Raw genomic sequence first — 24348 nt, forward strand, 5'->3', positions numbered from 1 at the left:
TATCTTTAGGCACGACAGTGTCGTGGAACTCATCAACTCACAGCAGCTGTGCTTACCCATGCAAAACTTACAGGGATTCCTGGGATCGAACCCACATCACCAAGCTTACATGCAAGTGTCTCTATGTGTCATGCTTTCCAGACCCACACATTAAATTTAAAGTTAATTTATTAGACAAATCTCAGGTGCTCAATTGTTCTATATGGACAGCCTGTTATGGAACATTTCGAAGTCCAAAGTTCAAAGTCTCTTCTGAGATTCATACAATCTCTTAACTATAATCCCCTGCAAAATCAAAATGCAGATCACAAACTTCTAACACACAATGGCATGGGAGATACATCACTGTTCCAAATGGAAAAAAAGGAGCACAGTGAGGAGATACTGAACCAAAGCAAGACTGAAAACCATCTGGGCAAACTCAAAACTATGCATCTCCATGTCTAAATTCAAAACATTCTTCAGATCTTCAACTAATTTCATTTTTGTTGACTGCAACACACTTCTCTCTTGAGCAGCTTCCACTCCTGCTAGCAGCTTTCCTTGGCAGGGACGCCACGACTCTGGCATCTCAAGTATCTTGGGGTCTCCAAGGCAATCCAGGTTCCACCTTCACAGTTTTACACAATGGCTTCTCTTGGTCTCCGTGCAAGGACACCCCTACCACACACCTGACCTCAGCATCTTTCCTTAGTCTCAGAGAGAGAGAGTCCATTACCCTTTCTTGTATCCTTGACTCCAAAGCCAGAATTATAAGGCTGAAGTTGCCAAGCTCTGCTGCTTCCTGGGCTGGAACATGGCCCTCTCGTTCAATTGCATCTTCATCAGCTTTCTGTTTTCCATGGTTTCCTGCACTGCTTAAGCTTGCCTGTCCTGGAACTCACTCTGTACACCAGACTGGCCTTGAATTTAAATATCCTCCAGCCTCCACCACTAGAGTGCTGGGATTAAAGTGTACTCAACCACACAGGGCTCTGAGCTTCCTTTAATCCTTTTTCAAAATTTGGAAGCTTAGCTGTATGGGATCTTGTCCTAAGGTTATCACTCCCTTTATTCCATTTCTTAATCTGTTTATCTCCTTCAACACCAATTTATCTCCAATCCACTTCCTAGTGCTCCTTTCCTCTTCAAATTGTACATTTTGTAATTTTCCTTGCTCAGTTTGCTCCTTTTTTATTTATTATAAATCTGTATAAAAGTAATAATCACACAACAGAGTCAATACTGGGCTTTTTTGAGATTTCCTCCACCAATGGAATTAATCCAAATCTCTTCCCTTTAGCCTCAGGTAGATGCTTTGGACAAGAGCAAAAAATCAGCCACAATCTTCACCAAAATATCCCAAGAATGATCTCTAGGCAACATACTAAACTTCTCCTCTAAAACCTCTTGAGCCAGGTCCCCACAGTTCAAATGACACTCAGCAACACTGTCTTTCATGCTCCTACTAGCATGGCCCATTAAGCCCCAATTAAATCGTTCAATTCCTTTTCTAACTCAAACTCCCAAAGTCCATATTCCCCAAAACAAAACACATGGTATTGTCAGGCCTATCACAAGAATACCCGACACCCCACTCCTGGTACCAGCTTCTGTCTTAGGATTTCTATTGCTGTGAAGAAACACCATGACCATATCAACTCTTCTAAAGGAAAACATTTAATTGGGATTAGCTTACAGTTTCAAAGACACAATCCACTATCTTAATAGAGCCATGCAGGCAGACATGGTGCTGGATAAGGAGCTCAGAGTTCTACAGCTTGCCCTTCAGGCAGCAGAAGCAATGGTGTCCAACAATGAGCACAGCTTAAACAAAGATCTCAAAATCCACCTCCACAGTGACACGCTTCCTCCATAAGGCCACACCTACCAACAAGGCCATATCTCCTAAGAGTGCCACTCCCTATGGGCCAAGCATTCAAACATACGAGTCTATGGGGACATACCTACTCAAACCATCACAGATTCTAAATACAGTATGTCAATATAAGTAACTAGCAGTGGTTTTTAATAGCCTGCTTGTTTGGCCAAATGAAGCATACTAAATGAAGACAGACTGTACTAAATAGAGTTGAAATACCCTCCTAGTCCAGGGAAATATCCTAAAGGCCTGGAGAGAATGGAGGCTGGAGTGGATTGACTATTTAAGAGCTGATCGCCCACCCTTCACAATGGCTCCCTGAAATCAATGGAGTCAGGGTGTGCCAGGACCGCAGACTGGATCAGCATGGTCTCAGGGCTCAGTGGCTATCAAGCTCTCTGGTTGACTGATTATACTGCTCCTGAATTTCACACAAAGAAATCTTGGCTTGAATCACACATGAGCATCATGAGCCAGCCACCAAACTTGAACTAATTTCCAGACTGCCTGTCTCTTAAATAGAGAAGTTCATTCAAAGCCCCTGCTGCCTGAATATGAATGATATCTAAAAGGAGGAAAGAGGACAGAACAAGAGAGGGAAATGGAGTGGGAAAAAAGAAAGATAAAAATTACATTTCCTCTTATATGTGGAATGTACGTGTACGTGTGCATGTGATATGAGAGCAGAAGGGAGATGAAGAGACCAGCGGGAAGGACTTGGAGACGGTTGGGAGAGGTGGGAAGACAAGCAGGAAGGAGCAAAGGAAGATGCCTCTGTGTATAGAAGTGCCATGGCGAAATCGTTACTGTGTATGCTATCGAAAAAAATTAATAAAAAAACAAATTTATACTATCAACCCTTTTCTTCACTTTCCCAAAGGGAGCTATGAATATTTGATCAGGGTGACTATCCATCAAGTGAAGGAAAATAGAATTTCAGAGATGACAAATTGCACCAGTCAGAATGGAAGTTGTTGGAGATCACAGGCTCAAAGATGTTTTAGCTCAGTTCTCGCTCATGTACATACTCTGTAGCTATTTTCTCAATCTATAATGTATAACTGGAATACATACACTGGGTAACTGGCAAAATCTCCGCACTAGTTCTGATTTGTGGACACAGGTCTATGATGATAAAGAAAGCCAGCAGAAGACACTAGAACACTGGTTCTCAACCTGTGGATTGAAACCCATTTGGCAAACCTTTATCTCCAAAAATAGAAGACAAGGCATAGGAGAGATATAAACAGACCTTCCTGAATGGGAAGAGCATCAATGTCAGTCAGCCAGTGTTAGACCTTTATCCTCTCCTATCTTCACCATCCATTCATACCCTGATGGCAACAGGCTCTTCCTGAGTTCTGGCTATGATGAACAGAGCAACAGTGAGCATGGGCAAGTGCTCTAATAAGATGTGCAGCCCTCTGGGCGTATGTCCGAGAGGCACAGCTGCATCTTGTGGTAAACCTACCTGTTTTCAGCTTTTTGAGAACCCTCCACACTAATGTCCAATTCCCTTTTCTCCAATTTTGTCAGTATCTGCTGTCATTTGTTGTTGTTGTTGTTGTTGTTGTTATTATTATTATTATTATTATTATTAATCTTGGCCATTAGGAAGTGCCTGTCTCATAAATTTCAGGAGCTAGATTTGATCTTCAGAAGCAACAGAGGAAAAGTCAGGTACAATGGTATGCTTGTGATCCCGAGCCAGTCAGAGACCTCGAATATTCACACACACACACACACACGCACACGCACACTAGCAATTTCTGAAAAGAAAGAATCCTTACTGAGCTTAGTTAAAGGATCAAAGAGCAGAGCGATGGCTCTAGTGAGGATCTTCTCCAAACAGACCTTAGGGTGGCTTATGACTGTATGATAGGAGCACAGAGGAAAAGAGGAAAACTGAATGTCAAGATGGAGTCAGTATCAATGGGCTGATAAAAAGACATGAGCTAAAAGAATGGATACAACAATAGAGGCTGACCTTCTGCTAAAAACACTCAATCAAATGGACCTGAGAAGCAAGCTAGTGTAGCTATGTAGCTATCCGAATGTCTAACAAAATAGGCTTCAAACAGAAATTAATCTAAAGAAATGGAGAGATACATTTCATATTCATCACAGGAAAAATCCATCAAGATGAAGTTTCAATTCTAAACAGTTATGTCCCAAATACCAGAGCAACCACACATGTAAAAGAAATATTACTGAGGTTTAAATGGCACATCATCTCCACACACTAATAGTAGGAGACTTCAACACCCCATTCTCACCAATGGACAGGTCTGCCAGACAGAAAATTAACAGAGAAATAAGGGAAATAACAGATGTGATGACTCAAAAGAACTTAACAAACATCTATAGAACATTCCATCCAAACACAAAGAATATACCTTCTTCTCAGCACCTCATGGAACCTTCTCTAAAATCAACCACATATTTGGTCACAAAGCAAAACTCAACAGATACAAAGAAATTTCAATAAGCACCTGTATCTTATCAGATCACCATGCCTTAAAGTTAGAATTCAACAACAACACTAATTGCAGAAAGTCTACAAACTCACGGAAATGAGTAATTCTCAGGTGAATCACCCCTGAGTCAAGGAAGAAATAGAGAAAGAAATTAAAGACTATTTACAATTCAATGAGAATGAACCCAAACTTATTGGACACTATGAAAGCAGTGCTAGGAGGAAAGTTCATAGCACTGAGGCCCACAAGAAGAATTTGGAGAAATCTCACATTAGTAACTTAACAGCACACCTGAAAGCCCTAGAACTAAAAGAAGTAAACTCACCCAGGAGGAGTAGAAAACAGGAATATTCAAATTGAGGGTAGAAATCAATAAAAATAGAAACGAAAAGAATGATACCCAAAAAAATTAATGAAACAAAGATTTGGTTCTTTGAGAAAAATCAACACAACAGACAAACCCATATCCAAACTAAGCAAATGGCAGAAAGAGAACATCCAAATTAACAAAATCAGAAATGAAAAGGGCAACACAACAACAGACACTGAGGAAATACAGAGAATCATTAGGTCATACTACAAAAACCTGTATTCCAGAAAAATTAGAAAATTTAAAAGAAAAGGGCAATGTCTGAATAGGTACCACATACCAAAATTAAATCAAGACCAGGCAAACAACTTAAATAGACCTATAACCCCTAAGGAAACAAAAGCACTCATTAAAAGTCTCTTAAACAAAAAAAGCTCAGGACCAGATGGCTTCAGTGCAGAATTCTACCAGAATTTCAAAGAAAAGCTACTCCTCAAATTGTTCCAAACAATAGAATCAAAAAGAGCATTGTTAAATTCCTTTTATGATGTTACGGTTACCCTGATACCCAAACCACAAAAAGACACAACAAAGAAAGAGAACAGAGATAAACCTTACTCATGTTGATGCAAAAATTCTCAATAAAATACAAATACTGGCAAACCGAATCTAAGAACATATCAAAAAAAAGAAAAAAAAAAAGGATCATCCACCATGATCAAGTAGGTTTCATCCCAGAGATGCAGGAATGGTTCAACATAAACATACAAAAATCCATCAATGTAACTGATCATATACACAAACTGAAAGGAAAAAAAAATGCGTGATCATCTGATTAGATACAACAAAAGCTCCACAAAAATCACAAAATCCAATACTGCTTCACGATAAAGGTCTTTGAGAAAGCAGGGATACAAGGAACATACCTAAACATAATAAAGGCAATATACAGCAACCCAACAGCCAACATCAAATTAAATGGAGAGAAATTCAAAGCGATTCCACTAAAATCAGGAATAAGTCAAGGATGTCCACTCTCTCCATACCTATTAAATATAGTACTCAAAATTCTAGTCAGAGCAATAAGATAGCAAAAGGAGATCAACGGGGTACAAATAGGAAAGGAAGAAGTCAAACTTTTGCTATTTGCTTATGTTATGAGAGTATACATAAGTGATCCAAGAATTCTACCAAGGAACTCCTACAGCTGATAAATACCTTCAGTAATGTAGCAGGATACAAGATTAACTCAAAAAAAAAAATCAGTAGCCCTCTCCTATATACAAAGTCTTTGGAGAAAGAAACTGAAGAATATATCAGAAAATGGAAAGATCTCCTGTGCTCTTGGATAGGTAGGATCAACAAAATAAAAATGGCTATCCTACCAAAGGCAATCTACAGAGTCAATGCAAACCTCATCAAAATCCCAGCACAATTCTTCACAGACTTCAAAAGAGCAATACTCAACCTCATATGGAAAAATAAAAATCTCAGGGTAGCTAAAACAATCCTGTAGAATAAAGGAACTTCTGGATGCATCACCACCCTTGACTTCAAGCTCTACTATTGAGTCATAAAAACAGCTTGGTATTTGCACAAAAACAGACAAGTGGACCAATGGAATCAAATTGAAGACCCTGACATTAAGCCACACACCCATGAATACCTGATTTTTGACAAAGAAGCTAAAACTGTACAATGGAAAAAAGAAAGCATCTCCAACAAATAGTGCTGGCATAACTGGATGTCAACATGTAGAAGAATGTAAATAGATCCTTATCTGTTGTCATGCAAGGAACTCAAGTCCAAGAGGATCAAAGACCTCAATATAAATCCAGGTACACTGAACCTGACTGAAGAGAAAGTGGGAGGTAACTTTGAATGCATTGGCACAAGAGACCACTTCCTAAATATAACTTCAGCAGCATAGACACTGAAAGCAACAATAATAAATGGAACCTCCTAAAACTGAAAAGCTTCTGTAAGCAAAGGACAGAGTCAAGAAGACAAAAAGGCAGCCTACAGAATGGGAAAAGATCTTCACCAATCCCACATCTGACAGAGGACTGATCTCCAAAATATATAAAGAACTCAAGAAATTAGACATCAAAATACCAAATAATTCAATTTAAAAAATGGGGTGCAGATCTAAAGAGAGAATTCTCAACAGAAGAATTTCAAATGGCCAAAAGACATTTAAATCCAGGTGTCAGCAAAGATCTCCACGTAGAGAAACGAAGACTGAGCATGAAGGTAAGAAAAGGATCTAAATGGGCCAGGTTATGTGATCACCCTTCACATACAGCACGTGCCAACTATAAATCTTCTTTCCTTTCTGGAATGATGTGACTACTGCTTTCAAGCATATTTTAAGTGTTAATAAAGGCCCACTCTCTTGAGTTGTCTATCTACTTCAATTTACCATCTCATTGTGTTTATTAACTGACTATTTTCTGTAAGAAGGAAGTGAATGTTTCAGAAGATTTTATTACTAAATCTTAGTAACTCTTCCAGAACTCTACAATGTAAAGGAAAAGGGCTAGCATTATAGCTAAAATAAGAAACATTTTTCAACATTCCTTTACAACGTTAATAATTTTTAAAGTGGAATGACTTCTTTTTGTCAATATAAAACTGGGAAGATTTAAAAAAAAAAACCTGGGAGGGTAAGAATGAAGGGTTAAATAAAAGTACATAATCTTGTTATTATATTTATATAGTGGAGATCATTTTCCCCTTTCTATTGAAGCTGACACAATACCTTCTTTGCTGAGGCACCTACCCTTTATAGTGAAACAAATCTCTGGTATTCCAAAAAGAGCTCAACGACAGTGTGAGTCCATCATGGCCTGCAGAGACTGCTTAGTGGTTAAGAGCACTTGTTGCTCGTGTGGTGGACCCAGGTTCCATTCCCAGCATCCACACAGCACACATACAAACGTGCAGGCAAAACGCTTGTGTACACTTAATAAACAAACAGTGTTCTGGAAAATTCAAGGTTTTTTTTTTTTTTTTACTTTGTTTTGTTTATTTGGTTTGGTTTTTCTGGAGACTGGATCTCTCTACAGAGCCCTGAATATCCTGGAACTCACTATGTAGACTGGCCTTGAACTCACAGAGATCCACCTGTCTCTGCCTTCCAAGTGCCAAGATTACCATGTCTGGCTAAGATTTTGAAAATAAAAAAGAAAAGAAAGAATGAAATTTTAACAAAAAATTGAAACATTTTAAAACTATTTACATGAAATCCAAATGAAGATATTGTGAAAACAAATAAATAAATAAATTAAATAAATAAATAAAACTACAAAGTGTTCTATAATGTCAGTATTCTCCATAATTTAAAGCACAAGGATGTTTAACTGTGCAGGCCCTAAACTCCCTGAAAACCACTTTTTCAATGTACTGAAGGGACAGGACACCCTCTACTGTAAGGAAGCAGTAGTAATAGCTTGAACACAGAAAAACCCATTCTTTGCTCAATACTGCCATCTGTGGGCAGCTAGCATGAGTTATAAACTACAACAGTTCATATTGTCATAGTGTTCAGATTCACACTGTCTAAATGAAATAAGAGTGATTAAGGATTTAAGATTTAGGAGTGGAAAGGCTGGGATGTCACTCAAAGATACAGCAATGGTCTATCATGTGCCAGGTTCTGGCTTTGATGCTCTACCCCATAAAGGAAAAAAAGAAATAAAAAAATATATTTATAATAATCTTTATCAAACATTAGCCAGTAGTCCTTTTATGTACCAGAATAAGCTGTGTTGATCACAATAATAAAAAATATTTGGTCCTTATACTCAAAATAAGCAAAACAACTAACAAATTGAAAAATAACGACAGCATCAAAGCTGGTATTTTACCAAAGGGAAGCGATGTGGCCACGCGAGCTCACAAGTAGTCATAGAAAACACAGGACCTTTAAATAAATAGTAACTTCCATGAGAAATTAGAACAAAGAATTATGTGGATCAATTTCTGACATACTTGAAAATGCCAAAATGAAACCCATTATTTTAAAAGATTAATATATGCTACAAAGAAAGTCGGTGGACACCACCTGAAATTTCATCACTATACAGACATAGTTTAAAATCCATGAGCAGGCTTCTGAGCTGTTACTTTTGCATTTATAACTACTCAACCATCAAACTAAGTTTTACAATTTAAACCAACATATATTCCTGCTTAACATGTAAGGCATTATGCAGTGGATGTAAAGACCATACGAGACCGAACCCTGCTCTCCAAGAGTTACAATTACAGTGGAAGACAACAGGCTCAGAAATGACCTCAGTGAAACTCCAGAGCTGCCAGCATTCTATAAAGACAATGTGAAGCCAAGCACGGGACATTGGAAGGTGTTTCATAGGAATGGTGGGATCACCAAGGCTAGACAAGGAATGAGGTTCACAGTGAATCTGCACATGGAAAGGCATCTCAGCAGGGAGAGCAACTTGTTTAGGAAACAACAATGTTTATCTTTAAGCAAAATCAAGCATAAACCATCTAACCAATGAAATCTTACATAAAACCCCAATGTATGTGCTCTAAATGTAATTTTTGTGACTACAAGTATATTTTATGAGCTGATTTATCAAATAAAAAATACAAACATGAGCAATTTTAACTTAAAATCGGGGACCAGGGGCAATCCCAGCTCCCAAATTCTAAAGTCTGGTTCGGCCACCCAACATCAAGAACATCCGCTGGTGGGCTGGGGGCAGAGCTAGCTACAGGGCACTTGCATAGGCACATATGAGGCCCTTAGTTCATTTCAAGCAATGCAAAGTGATAAAAGCAAATGCACACATAATAAAAACCCCATGGCGATGAGGTGGTGCAGTGATGTGGGAGTGTCATCTATCTGTTGCTTTCATTGGTTAATAAAGAAACAGCTTGGCCTTTGATAGGCCAGCCCTTAGGTGGGTGGAGTAGACAGAACAGAATTCTGGGAGAAAGAAACCCGAGTCAGGCAGTTGCCATAGCTCTCCCTTCCGAGATGGATGCAGGTTAAGAATATTCCCGGTAAGACACCACCTCGTGGTACTACACTCATTAGAAATGGGTTAATCAAGATGTGAGAGTTAACTAGTAAGAGGCTAGAGCTATGGGCCAAGCAGTGTTTAAAAGAATACAATTTGTGTGTTATTATTTCCGGGGCTAAGCTAGCTGTGTGGTATCCGGGCGGAAACATAGCCTGCTGCTCCTTACTACAGTACGGAAACAAGTGTCCCAACACTGTGCACAGGAGTTGGGGGTAAGCTTCCTCCCAAGGGCATCTTCCAGGTTTGCTTTCCTACGCACCTATGCACACTGCTGTCATATCTTTATTAGGGGGAACAGCAACAACCTGAATAAATTACATTCTGGCCATAATATAAAAAACCAGCAGAACTGTTAATACAGTGTATACACTGATCATTTGAAGCAATGTGGAAAATACTCAAAATTATACTTAGGTGAAAATACCAATTTTCAGTTCTAGCAAATAAACTATACTATGCTTATTGGCAGGGACTAGTTTGTTTTTAATAAATTTATTTATTTATTTTACATCCCTGCCACAGTTACACCTCCCTCCTCTCATCCAGTCTCCCCGCTATTCCTCCTCTGTCCTTTCCCCACCCTCCAACCAATCCACTCCTCCTCTGTTTCTGTTTAGGAAAGCACAGGTCTCCCATGAGCATCAACAAAACATGGCATATCAACTTGCAGTAAGACTAAGCACCTCCCCATGTATTAAGCCTGGGTAAGACAACCCAGTATCATGAGTGGGATCCCAAAAGCCTTGAGTCAGAGAAAGCCCCTGTTCCCACTGTTAGGAGTCCCACAAGAGGACCAAGCAATACAACTGTCACATATATGCAGAGGGCCCCAGGTCCGTCTGATGCAGGCTCCCTGGTTGTTGGTTCAGTCTCTGTGAGGCCCGATGAACCCAGGTTAATTGATTCTGAGTTTTCTTGTGGCATCCTTGACCCCTCTGGCTCCTACAATCCTTTCTTCCCCTGAGCTCTGCCTAGTGTTTGTGGGTCTGTATCTGTTTCCATCAGTTGCTAGATGTCTCTCTGATGACAACTCGGCTAGGCACCAATCTGGCCACAGGAGATGGCCAGTGCAATATGGCTGCTGTTGGGAATCTTAGCTAGGCTTTCCTTGTAGATTTCTGAGAGATTCCCTTGTGCCAGGTTTTTACTTGACCCCAAAATGGCTCCCCTTTCCAGTAATCTCTTCTAGTACTCTCCCCCAATCACCCCCTAACCTGATCACCCATGTTCCTATCCTCACCTGCCCTCAGTCCACTCAGGAAATCTCTTCTGTTTTCCCTTCCCAGGGAGATCCAAGAGTACCCCTAGTACCCCTCCTTGCTACCTAGTCTCTCTGGGTCCATGGGACTATAGCATAGCTATCCTTTATTTTACACCTAATATCGACTTATGAGTAAGTACATACCATGTTTGTCTTTCTCAATCTGGGTTACCTCAATAAGGAAGATTTTTTTTTCTATTTCCATCCATTCTCCTTCAAATTTCCTAGTGTCCTTATTTTTTCAACAGCTGAGCAATACTCCATTGTACAAAAGTACCACATTTTCTTTATCCATTCCTCACTTGAGGGACATCTAGGTTGCTTCCAGATTCTGGCTACTGCAAATAAAGCTGCTATGAACAGAGTTGAGCAAATGTCCTTGTGTGTGATTAAGCATCCTTTGGGTATATGCTCAAGAGCAGTAGAGTTGGGTCCTGAGATAGATGGATTCCCAATTTACTGAGAAACCACTAGAGTGATTTTTCAAAGTGGCTGTACAAGTATGCACCCCATCAGCAATGGAGGAGTGCTCCCCTTGTTCCACACCCTCTCCAGCATGAGCTTATGTTTTTTATCTTAGCCATTCTGGCAGGTGGAAGATAGAATCTCAGAATCATTTTGATTTGCATTTACCTAGTGGCTAAGGATGTTTAACACCTTAAGTGTTTCTCAGCCATATGAGACTATTCTGTTAAGAATTCTGTTTAGATCTCTACCAAACTGTTGTTGGATTTTCTTTTTTACTCTAGCCCCATGTTGGGACGCCAAAATGTTGCTGTTGTTTTTCTCCTTTTACTCTTTTGGCTTTGGGGGAGAGGGGTCTGCCAACCAGTTCCCAAATAAATCACACATAGAGGCTTATTCATATATATATTGAGCTCTACATTTTTCTCTGTTCTCCTCCCTGCCTCTCCCCTCCTTGCTTCAACCCTCCCTCAAGGTCTCCATTCTCCCAATTTACTCAGGAGATCTTGTCTTTTTCTACTTTCTACTTCCCATGTAGATTAGATCTATGTAAGTCTCTCTTAGTGTCCTCATTGTTGTCTAAGTTCTCTGGGATTGTGGTTTGTAGGCTGGTTTTCTTTGCTTTATGTTTATGAGTGAGTACATGTGATAACTGTCTTTCTGTGTCTGGGTTACCTCACTCAAAATAATGTTTCTAGCTCCATCCATTTTCCTGCAAAATTCAGAATGTTGTTATTTTTTTCTGCTGTGTAGTACTCCATTGTGTAAATGTACCACATTTTCCTATCCATTCATCAGTCAAGGGGCATTTAGGTTGTTTCCAGGATCTGGCTATGACAAACAAAGCTGCTATGAACATAGTTGAGCACATGTCCTTGTGGCACAATTGAGCATCCTTTGGATATATACTCAAAAGTAGTATTACTGGGTCTTGAGGGAGGTTGTTTCCTAATTTTCTGAGAAATCGCTACACTGACATCCAAAGGGGCTGTACCAGCTTACATTCCCATCAGCAATGCAGGAGTGTTCCCTTTTCCCCACAACCCCTCCAGCATAAGTTGTCATCAGTGTTTTTGATCTTGGCCATTCTTTCAGGTGTAAAATGGAATCTCATGGTTGTTTTGATTTGCATTTCTCTGATGACTAAGGATGTTGAACATTTTTTTAAGTGTCTCTCAGCCATTTTAGATTCCTCTGTTGAGAGTTCTCTGCTTAGGTTTGTGCCCCATTTTTTTAATTGGATTATGTAATCTTTAGGTGTCCAATTTCTTGAGTTCTTTATATATTTTGGAGATCAGACCTCTGTCTGATGGGGGGTTAATGAAGATCTTTTCCCATTCTATAGGCTGTCATTTTGTCTTGTTGACTGTGTCCTTTGCTTTACAGAAGCTTTTCAGTTTCAGGACATCCCATTTATTAACTGTTTCTCTCAGTGTCTGTGCTGCTGGGGTTATATTTAGGAAGTGGGTCCCTGTGACAATGTGTTCAAGTATAGTTCCCACTTTCTCTTCTATAAGGTTCAGTGTGGCTGGCTTTATGTTGAGGTCTTTGATCCATTTGGACTTGAGTTTTATGTATGGTGATAGATATGAGTCTATTTTCATTCTTCTACATGTCGATATCCAGTTATGCCAGCACCATTTGTTAAATATGCTTTCTTTTTCCATTTGATATTTTTTGCTTCTTTATCAAAAATCAGGTGTTCAAAGATGTGTGGGTTGACATCCGGTTCTTCTATTTGGGTCCATTGGTCCTCCTGTCTGTTCTTATGCCAATACCAGGCTGTTTTCAGCACTGTAGCTCTGTAGTACAGTTTGAAGTCAGGGATTGTGATGCCTCCAGAAGTTCTTTTATTGTACAGGATTGTTTTGGCTATCCTGAGTTTTTTGCTTTTCCATATGAAATTAAGTACCGTTTTTTCGAGGTCTTTGAAGAATTTTGCTGGGATTTTGATGGGCATTGCGTTGAATCTGTCTTATTCTTAATTATATATGCTTGGCCTTAGCTTGGCTTATTTCTAGCCAGCTTTCTTTAAAGAATCCCGTTTACATTTTGCCTCTGGGCTTTTTCCTTTTCTTACCTGTGTACATCTTACTTTCATTCTTACTCCACGGCTGGCTGTGTGTCTGTGTGGCTATGTGGGTGTCTGTGTGTCTGTGTGGGTGGCTGTGTGTTTGTGTGTCTGTGTGGGTGGCTGTGTGTTTGTGTGTCTGTGTGTCTGTGTGGCTATGTGGGTATCTGTGTGTCTGTGTGGGTGGCTGTGTGTTTGTGTGTCTGTGTGGGTGGCTGTGTGGGTGGCTGTGTGTTTGTGTGTCTGTATGGGTGGCTGTGTGTTTGTGTGTCTGTGTGGGTGGCTGTGTGGGTGGCTGTGTGTTTGTGTGTCTGTATGTCTGTGTGGGTAGCTGTGTGTCTGTATGTCTGTGTGGGTAGCTGTGTGTCTGTGTGTCTGTGTGTCTGTGTGTCTGTGTGGCTGTGTGTCTGGGTGGCTGTGTTGCTGTGTTGCTGGGTGGCTGTGTGTCTGTGTGGCTGTGTGTCTGTGTGGCTGTGTGTCTGGGTGGCTGTGGGGCTGTGTGTCTGTGTGTCTGTGTGGCTGTGTGTCTGGGTGGCTGTGTGTCTGGGTGGCTGTGTGGCTGTGTGTCTGGGTGGCTGGGTGGCTGGGTGACTGTGTGACTGTGTGACTGTGTGGCTGTGTGACTGTGTGGCTGTGTGGCTGTGTGTCTGTGTGGCTGTGTGTCTGTGTGGCTGTGTGTCTGGGTGGCTGTGTGGCTGTGTGTCTGGATGGCTGTGTGTCTGGGTGTCTGTGTATCTGTGTGGCTGTGTGGCTGGGTGTCTGTGTGGCTGGGTGGCTGTGTGGCTGGGTGGCTGTGTGTCTGGGTGGCTGTGTGTCTGGGTGGCTGGGTGTCTGTGTGGCTGTGTGGCTGTGTGTCTGGGTGGCTGTGTGGCTGTGGGGCTGTGTGTCTGTGTGGCTGTGTGGTTGTGTGTCTGGGTGGCTGTGTGGTTGTGTGTCTGTGTGACTGTGTGACTGGGTGTCTGTGTGACTGTGTGGCTGTGTGACTGTGTGGCTGTGTGGCTGTGTGTCTGTGTGGCTGTGTGTCTGTGTGGCTGTGTGTCTGGGTGGCTGTGTGTCTGGGTGTCTGTGTGTCTGTGTGTCTGTGTGGCTGTGTGTCTGGGTGTCTGGGTGTCTGTGTGTCTGTGTGACTGTGTGGCTGTGTGTCTGGGTGGCTGTGTGTCTGGGTGTCTGTGTGTCTGTGTGTCTGGGTGTCTGTGTGGCTGTGTGTCTGTGTGGCTGTGTGTCTGTGTGGCTGTGTGTCTGTGTGTCTGGGTGTCTGTGTGTCTGGGTGGCTGTGTGTCTGTGTGGCTGTGTGACTGTGTGTCTGTGTGGCTGTGTGGCTGTGTGTCTGAGTGGCTGTGTGGCTGTGTGGCTGGCCCCTAGCGTCCTCCTCTCCTTGTTCTTTCATCCCTTCTCCCAGATTTCCTCTTCTATTTATTTTCTCTGCCTGACAGCCCTCCCTCTTCCTTCTCATGCCTCACTATTGGCCATTCAGCTCTTTATTAGACCATCATGTGTTTTAGACAGGCAAGGTACCACTGCTTCACTAAAAAAAAATGCAACATAGAAGAGAGCAACACAGTTTTGCATCATTAAAAAAAATATACCACAGCATAAACAAATAAACGTAACATCTTAAAATAATATTCTACAAAACCACATTATATAATTAGATTATTTGGTTTGTTGAAACTTAATTTCTTGAATTCTTTATACATTTTGAAATCAGCCCTCTCTTGCATGTGGAGTTAGTGAAGACCTTTTCCCATTTTGTAGGCTGCCATTTTGTCCTATTGATGATGTCCTTTGCCTTACAGAAACTTTTCAATTTAATGAGGTTGTTTTAGAATATTTGTTTATACTATGTGAGGATGTGTCACTGTGGTTGGTTTAATAAAGAACTGAATGGCCAATGAGTAGGTAGAAGGGAATAGGCAAGATTTCTGGGGAGAGAGAGAACTCTGGAAACAAGGGAGGAAGACAGGCCAGTGAGACCCTGAAGAAGTAAGACATGCCACAGGGCAGAGGTAACTGAGCCACATGGCAGAATACAGATTGAAAGAAACATGTTCATTTGAGTTATAAGAGCTAGCTGGGGATAAGCCTAAGCTAACGGCCAAACATTCATAATTGAGCTGGTAGCCCAAAGAAAAATCCAAGTACATAAGGTCCCATGTATTAATTGTCAGTCTTAGTGCTTGCGCTATTGGTATTCTGTTCAGGCAGTTGTCTTCTGTGCCAATGCATTTGAGATTATTTCCAACTTTCTCTTTTATCAGGTTCAGTGTATCTGGATTTATGCTGAGGTCTTTAAGTTAAACTTGAGTTTTGTGTAGGGTGATAGATATGAATCAATTTGCATTCTTCTACATGCTGACATCGTTTTAATATATGGTAGTCTGATAAGATACAGAGGGCTTTTTCATTTTTTTTTTTAAATCTGTTGAGACTTGCTTTGTGACAAGAATGTGGTCAGTTTTGGAGAAAGTTCCATGAGGTGCTAAAAAGAACATATATTCTTTTATATTTGGATGAAATATTCTGCAGATATGTTAGGTCCACTTGAGTCATAACATCCATTATTTCTCTATTTAGTTTCTGTCTGGATGACCTGTCCACTCGAGACAGGGGGGTGTTAAAGGCTCCCAATATTATTGTGTGGGATTCTATGTGTGATTTATGCTTTAGTAATGTTTCTTTTACAAGTGTGGGTGCCCATACATTTGGGGCATAGATGTTTAGGATTAAGATGCCATCTTGGTAGATTTTTTCCTTTGATGAGTATGAAATACCCTTCTCCATCTCTTTTGATTAATTTTGAATGGAAGTCTATTTTGTTAGATATTATAATAACTACACCAGCTTGCTTCTTAGGTCCATTTGGTTGGAAAACCTTTTTCCAATCCTTTACTCTGAGGTAATGTCTATTTTTGATGTTGTGGTGTGTCTCTTGTATGTAGCAAAATGATGGATCCTGGTTTTGTATTCATTCCATTTGAGCCTGTGTCTTTTTATTGGCATAGAGAGTCAACTGATAATGACAGATAGTAATGACGAATGATGGTTAATTTGTTGTTGTTGTTGTTGTGGTGGTGGTGGTGGTGGTGGTAGTGTGTGTGTGTGTGTGTGTGTGTCTGTCTGTCTGTCTGTCTATGTTGTCTGTGTGTTTTCCTACTTTGGGTTTGGCTGGTGTGGAATTATTTATTGCCTGTATTTTTGTGGGTATAGCTAACATCCTGGGTTTAGACTTTTCCTTCTAGGACCTTCTATAAAATTGGGTTTATGTATAGATATTATTTTATTGTCATGAAATATCTTGTCTTCTCCATCTATGGTGATTAACAATTTTGCTGAGTATAGTAGTCTGGGCTGGTATCCATGGCTTTAGAGTCTACAAGACATCAGTCCAGGCCCTTCTGGATTTCTGGGTCCCCGTTGAGAAACTGGATGTGGTTCTAACATGTCTGCCTTATATATGTTGCTTGGCCTCTTTGTTCTATATGTTTTGTGTTTTGATTATTATGTGGTGAGGGGGTTTTCTTTTCTGATACAATCTATTTGGTGTTCTGTAAGCTTCTTGTACCTTATGGGCATGTCTTTATTTAGATTAAAATTTTCTTTTATGATTTTGTTAAATATATTGTCTGGGTTTCTGAGCTGGGTTTTTTCTCCTTCTTCTATTCCTATTATTCCTAGGTTTGGTCTTTCATAGTGTCCAGATTTCCTGGATTATTTGTGTTAGGAATTTTATAGATTTAACATTGTCTTTGACTGATGAATCTATTTCTTCTTTCCTGTCTTGAACACCTGAGGTTAGCTCTTTCATCTCTTGTATTCTGTTGGTGATGCTTCCATCTGTAGTTCCTGTTCACTTACCTGGATTTTCCATTTCCAGGATTCCCTCCCTTTGTGTTTTCTTTATTGCTTCCATTTCCATTTTCAGGTCTTGGTTTTCTTCATCTGTTCGGTTTTTTTTTTCTTGGCTTTCTTTTAGGGATTTACTGACTTCTTCCAATTCTTTGTCTTTTTCAATTTCTTTAGGAGATTTTTTTTCTCATATCCACTTTAAGGACCTCTATCATCTTCATAAAATCATTTTTAAGGTCATTTTCTTGTGCTTCAGCTGTGTTGGTATTTTCAGTTCTTGCTGTTGTAGGGTAACTGGGCTCTGACGGTGCCATATTGCCTTTTCTGTTATTGTGCTTTTCCACTGGAGTTTAGGCATCTGGATTTGGGGTGATCACAGGTCTAGGCGTTGATTCCCTGCATTTGTCTTTGTTGGATGGGTGTTTTGCTCCTGGTTTCTCTTTCCTCTCTGGTTTTATGGCCTAAATGGCCTGCGGTTCTGGTGACTAGCATGTCTTTATGTCCAGTAGGATGTACCTTCTGGGGTTTTGGGAACTAGGAGTACCTAGGTCTAACTTGGCCTCTGGTAAAGTCTTCTTCCAAAGTTATAAACCAAGATATGTACGGAACCCAGGGGAGGGAGTGCATACTGGGGTCCCCAGATCTGATCTGGCAGGCTTTAAAAGGGGTTTAGTAGGCAGTGGGCAGTTCCTTACCTGGGGTTCCTACATTAGCAGGGACTAGTTTCTAGTGCTTTAAACAATAAATTATTTAACCTTGCAATAATCCCTTAACAGTAGGTTTCAAAGCGATACTGCTAGAAGAGGCTGGAGAGAGGACTCAGCGGGTAAGAACACTGGCTGTTCTTCCGATGGACGAGGTTCAATTCCAGCACATACATGGCAGCTCACAGCTGTCTACAGTCCAGTCCTGGGGGAGCCAATGTCATCTTCTAGACTCCTTAGGGATTACATAGTGCATAGTGCACTAACACACACACAAAGACAAAAACACCCATACACCTGAAAAGAATTTAATTTTTTTAAAAATATAGCTAGTAAACAAAGAATTTAAACGAAGACTTTCTGAACTGAAAGAGTATACTCATGGCAATGTAGTTGAAGACTACCTACAACATGAGCCAATTGTGTTTTTAACTATCTACGACATATTCATAGTGTGTGTGTGTGTGTGTGTGTACATATGTACACACATAAAATTCAAGGGCGAGCATTTAAAATTCCTCTCCATTCTTGGTGATGACTCACATTTCACGTAACATTTTCCTTGCTATTTAAACTCTTTTTAAATAAGTGTTACTTTTATAATTTGTAAATAAATTCTTTCAAAAGTCCTGATCACACAGTTAAGTATTTATTCACCTTCTAATTTCAAGGTACTCTTCAATTAATTAAACCCAGAAACTCTAAGTGATATGAGACTTTTCTCAAAAACTAAATCCCTCTCAATTCCTAAGAACTGCTTGCATTTCTCTTCATGGCATTTTATATGTCTCTAAGACAGAAATGTACCAACCTTCCAGTTAAAACTAGCAGGGTATTTTCAGCTTTCTTACTACTCTAAACCATTCCTGGTCAATTATCCCTAGGAACAGCACAGGAAGGAAGAGCTCAACTCTCCTGCTCAAGCAGTTCGTGAGCAGTCACAGCAGATGCCAGCCTAGGCAGCAGTGAGAAGCAGCTGAAGTCGCAGTGTACACTGCCTATCCATGCATCCATTCGGTAACCCTGATGTTCAACCTTCACTGGCAGCTGGACAAGACAATAGAATCATGTAAAACGCACCTCCGCACATGGACGTGAGTGTCTCCAGAGACGATCCCACAGGCTGGGGTCCCGTTCAGAAAGAAAGGAGAATGAGAAAGAGAGCTGAGCACCGTCACTCATCTCTGTCTCTCTGTCTCTGTCTCTCCCTCCCTACCTCTCTCTTTCTCTTCCCCCCACCCTGGCTCCAGGCACATGTAACCCGCTATTTTCTACACCTGATGCCAGGTCTTGGCTATCCCTGGGCTATGCCCTCAAGCTGGGCCAAAAGCAAGCCTTTCCTCCTTAGGCTGCCTATGGTGAGGCGCTTGCTCATGGCCAGGAGGAAAGGCACTGAGACTGCAGATATTTACTGACACCCACCATAGGGAGCACCCACACTGTGCTCAACACTCAGAACAAAGCAGAACAAGAGAGAAAAGCTCAATCAGTTAGAGGAGAGAGCCAAAGAAAACTTTACCTTACTTAACGTGTACTAAATTAATATTGTCATATTAGAAATTACCAATGCCTTGAAGTCAGGATTAGACATGGCATGGCGTCTGTTGTTTTGAGTTTTCTATTTCTCCAGTGAAAAAAATTAGTTTACTGTCTTGCTGAATTGCACATTACAACCTGCAGTTATAACAGAGACCTAATAACTTTTTTTACAACATTTTGGGGGGAGGGGAATGCCACAGGGCACATGTGGAGGTCAGAGAACAGTTAGCAGGAATCAATTCTCTCCAGGTCAATAGGCTTGGCAGCAAAAGCCCTCCCACCCCCAAGTGACATTTTAAAATAACATTTTTGTGATTTCATTATAACATAAACCCAGGCCAGTCACGATGACATATAGGAGGTAGGAGATTCACAAATTTGAGGCCAGCCGCAGGTGATATTAAGGACCCCGTCTCAAATAAAACAACAAAACAAAATGCCTATTGTTGGAACTGTGTTAGAGCTTAAGCCCTGCAGTACACAGCTTAAACTGTGGGTTTAGCCAACAGCACTGGAGATACCCTAGGGAAGTGCTTTAGTACACCTTTACGGTACTTACAGTAGAAGTGAGACAGTGATATCCCATGTAACTCCTCCCCAACCTCATAGCCTCTATTCCCCACAACCTCGACGGGGTGTGTATTTGATGCATGGTGAAACCCCATGGTTACAATAGTGTCTCACTAATGGAGCAATGAGATTTCATGTAAAGAACAACTTGATTCTGAAGGCATCACTGAAAAGTCAGCTCACTAGTTACACACAGAGCCAACTCAATTACAGTGTCCTAGTCTAGATACTACAAAGCCAAGACACTAAAATGGAGGCTACTCAGCCTCCTTACACCCTCCTCCCCAAGGCATTTCCTTCCCACTAAACCAAGACTTCCAAGAACTATAAACAAGAGATTGGTGAACTACATGTCTCAATCAAATGCATTTACTCAGTGTGTAGCAAAATAATGTTATCTAAGCTATGTTGGATGAAGAAAAACTGTCCTTGGAGACTCCATGCAGTATGAGCTGGGCAGACCTGGCCAGAGCAAATGTAAGCTGGGGCTAATGTAAATGTAAAATGTCCTGGGGCTGCCAGGAAACACCTTACCTCCTGGAAAAACAGAGCACCCAAATTAGAACCAAATTCAGAAGGAGAGGGAATATGGTCTGATGTGGGAGTGCCATATATCAATCTGTTGATTTCATTGGTTAAGTAATAAAGAAACTGCTTGGCCTCATAGCTTAGAACATAGGTGGGTGGAGTAAACAGAACAGAATGCTGGGAGGAAGAGGAAGTGAGCTCAGACTCGATAGCTCTGCTCTCTGAAGCACACGCGATGAAGCTCCGAACCAGGATGGACATAGGCTAGAATCTTCCCGGTAAGCACACCTTGGGGTGCTACACACATTATTAGAAATGGGCTAGTCCAGGTGCGAGAGTTAGCCGAGAAGAGGCTAGATATATGGGCCAAGCAGTTTAAAAGAATACAATTTGTATGTTGTTATTTCTGGTGTAAAGCTAGCCGTGCGGGAGCCGGGCGGACGAAAAGCAGGCCCACAGCTCCTACTACAATGGTCAGATCCTAGATCTTTCCTCCACTAAACTGACTACTATTGGTTATATGAAACCCACAGATATGAGTAAAACAGGGAGGTTACTGCAGGCATTATGAATGAGGTGGGGAGTATCAGGAGGACACAGTTTATCACTGCCAGCTTTGAAGACAGAAGCAGCAGCTCTCCTAAGTCAGAGCACTGTGTCCCCACAAGAGGAAAAAACAAGGAAAGTCACTCCCCAAAACATCAAGAACTGAAACTTTCAATATCTCCTTAAGACTTAGACACTTAGACTCCTTAAGAACTCCTACTGTGAAATCCTGTATAGCCAATATGGAAATCAGTGTGGCAGTGCCTCATGAAGATGGGAATCAATCTACCTCAAGATCCAGCCATACCCAAGGACACTTCATCATACAAGGACACTTGCTCAACCATGGTCACTGGTGCTCTAGTCATAATAGCCAGAAATCTGAAAGAACCCAGATGTCCCTCAATGGAGGAATAGATAGTGAAAAATGTGGTACATCTACACAATGGGGTATTACTCAGCCGTTAAAAAGTGAAACCTGCAGGTAAATGGATGGAATTAGAAAAATTACCCTGGGTGAGGAATCTCTGAACCAGAAAGAGGAATATGGTTATGTATTTCTCTTATATGAGGACATGAGCTTTAAGTCAATGATAACCAAACTACAATCCATAGAACCACAAAGATAGAGAGTAAGGAACTAGAGGGAACAGACAGGGGGAGGTGCGGCTGGAGAGGAGGATTTACTGGGGAGAGGGAAGAAAGAGGGGACTGAAGGAGGGGATTTGGGGAGGGACAGCTAAAATTAAGGGCCATTTGGGGGGTGCTAGGAAAACCCAATATAACAGAAGTTTTCTAAAATATATACATAGATGAAGGCAATCCAATAGACATCACAAATAATGGGGGAGACAGAGCCCCAACTGGCCATTTCTTGTCACCAAACGAAGCTTGCAGTCCCAGGACTGAGTGACATCTAACTGAGCTCTTGGCTAAAGGAGTCTCATGGGAATCCAAACTACCCCGGCTGTTGCTATGACTATAGGTTGCTCCCCACAAACTGGCAGCAAAGCCCCATAGCTGAAGACAACACAACACAACTCATAGACCATGGAAAAGTCAAGCTGGTGCCTATATAGCTAGCTACATTTTAGCATATTTGGTACAGGAAGGTCCTTTGCATGGTATCAAAGAGAAAAATAAACACGCACCCAGACTCAAACCCTTGATCTAAAATGGTGTCCTGCCTGCAGGATATGTTAGAGCAGCGGTGGCATAGAGCTTGTGGGAGTAACCAGCCAATCTCTGATCTGATTCAAGGCCCTCTCCATGAGATGGAACCCATGCCTAACACTGCTGGCGTGACCAAGAAACTGACACTAAGAGCCCAGGGACTGAGGATAAATACTACTGTTCTAAAAAATAAGTGGCAATAAAATTATTCTTAATAACATTCTTCTATATTCATAGATCAGTGCCTAGCTCAGTCATCTTCCTTCCCCTGCAGCAGACGAGAAAACAGAGACCCATGGGCAAACAACTGGAGAGAATGAGACCTTGAAACACTCCACCCTTAAACAGGAAGTCTCTATGCCTCCCTTCGGGGTGAACCCAGGGAGGAAGAGGTAGAAACAGTGTCAGGACCAGAGGGGGTGGAGGACACCAGGAGAACAGGCCCTCTATGCTGACATGAGCGAAGCTCCTAGGAATTCAGAACCGGACGCAGCAGGACACGCCTGCGCATGTCTGCACCGGACCCTCTACATATATATTATGGCTTCCAGTTTACTCTTTCGGTGGTGATGGAACAAGTGGATCTGTTTCTTGGACTGTTCCTTCTGTTTGTTTGCTTTGTCAAATTCCAATGCTTTTAATTCTTGTTTTATCTTTTTATATTTTATTTTATCTTACTATTAAAAAAAAACCACTACAGTCCTGTAAGTAAAAATTTGTGTTTAAGTCACTACATGTGACAAAAATCACAAAACTATGTCCTAGAGTCCTTCCCATCGTTGGATCAAAGAAAAGCTTTGATACTAAAATGATCCCTTGATCCAGAGAAATATCCACATGTGTAATGTTTCATAACCATATCTAATTATTTTTTTAAAAAATCCCAGCCTTGTCCTTATGCCTATTTCCACTACTTTGTGTATCTGAACGTTTTATTCTATTTTACAAGGGTTCACCTTTCCATCTTACACTTCCATTTCATACAAATGGAAAAAATTTTTTAAAGAGGGCATTTTTGGAAAGTGAAAGTGAAACACTGACGGCCCAAATTACACACTCAGCTCACAGCAACAATAACTGTCATTCACTGTCAATCCCCTACCCATTCAGCTAGGATGTTTATGACAGCCCTGGAGCCCTTTTCCCGCGGGTCGCAGGGGTCGCCCCACAGGCCGCACCCGCTAGCTCGCCCAGGATGACGCGAGTGTGCGCGGAGCGAGCCCACCCAGCAGTAAATGCCAAGGTAAAGAACTCGGAAGCAAATGAAAACTTAAGTCACGCGCTCCGCTGCGGGAGGCCAAGGGGCGGAAGTTACACCGGACTCCTTCCCTGAGTCACTGGCACAGCCTCACCCGAATGAGGGGGTGGGGAGCATCCCGCCCCGCCCCCATGCTAGCCCCATCCCACGATGGCCCCGCCCCGTTCTGTGCCCTCCCCCGTGCTAGCCCCATCCCATGCTGGGCCCTTCCCTGTGCTGGCCCCGCCCTCTGTGCTGGCCCCTCCCCTGATGGTCCCGCCCCCATGCTAGTCCCGCCCCGTGCTAGCCTCATCCCACGCTGGGCCCTTCCCTGTGATGGCCCCGCCCCCATGCTAGCCCCACCCCACGCTGGCCCCGCCCTCTGTGCGGCCCCTCCCTGATGGCTCCGCCCCCGTGCTAGCCCCACCTCACGCTGACCCCGCGTCGGGACGTGCGCCGCGAGGCCCACTCACCGGTCCGAGCTCCGCCTTCCGCTGCAGCTCCGAGAGTCGCTCCAGTGCGCTCGCGAAGCCGCCTGAGCGCGCCCGAGGAGCGGAGGAGTCGCCGACCACGCTCTCGGAACCACTCTCCGTGCTTGCATTTCGAAAGGGCTTGGAGAAGAGAAGCGCTCTTAGGAATCGGCTCCCTGCAGCCCTGGCATGGAATCCACACAGCGCCGCCATGACGCCTGCGTGACCTCTCACCT

General features: G+C 42.0%; 1 protein-coding gene across 1 annotated transcript in view; it reads right to left on the reverse strand.

Moving 5' to 3' along the window:
* Positions 1 to 24348, reverse strand: part of LOC121458307 (28S ribosomal protein S28, mitochondrial) — a 131129-nt gene extending 106781 nt beyond the window's left edge. The window contains exon 1 of the mRNA XM_041667503.1: positions 24116 to 24348. Coding sequence (XP_041523437.1) covers positions 24116 to 24325 — 210 coding nt within the window. The 5' untranslated portion in view covers positions 24326 to 24348. The remainder of the gene's footprint in view (positions 1 to 24115) is intronic.

The sequence above is a fragment of the Microtus oregoni genome, unplaced genomic scaffold (assembly GCF_018167655.1).
Source record: "Microtus oregoni isolate MIOR12 unplaced genomic scaffold, Mior012 000017F_ref0000208, whole genome shotgun sequence".
NCBI classification, from domain to species: Eukaryota; Metazoa; Chordata; class Mammalia; order Rodentia; family Cricetidae; genus Microtus; species Microtus oregoni.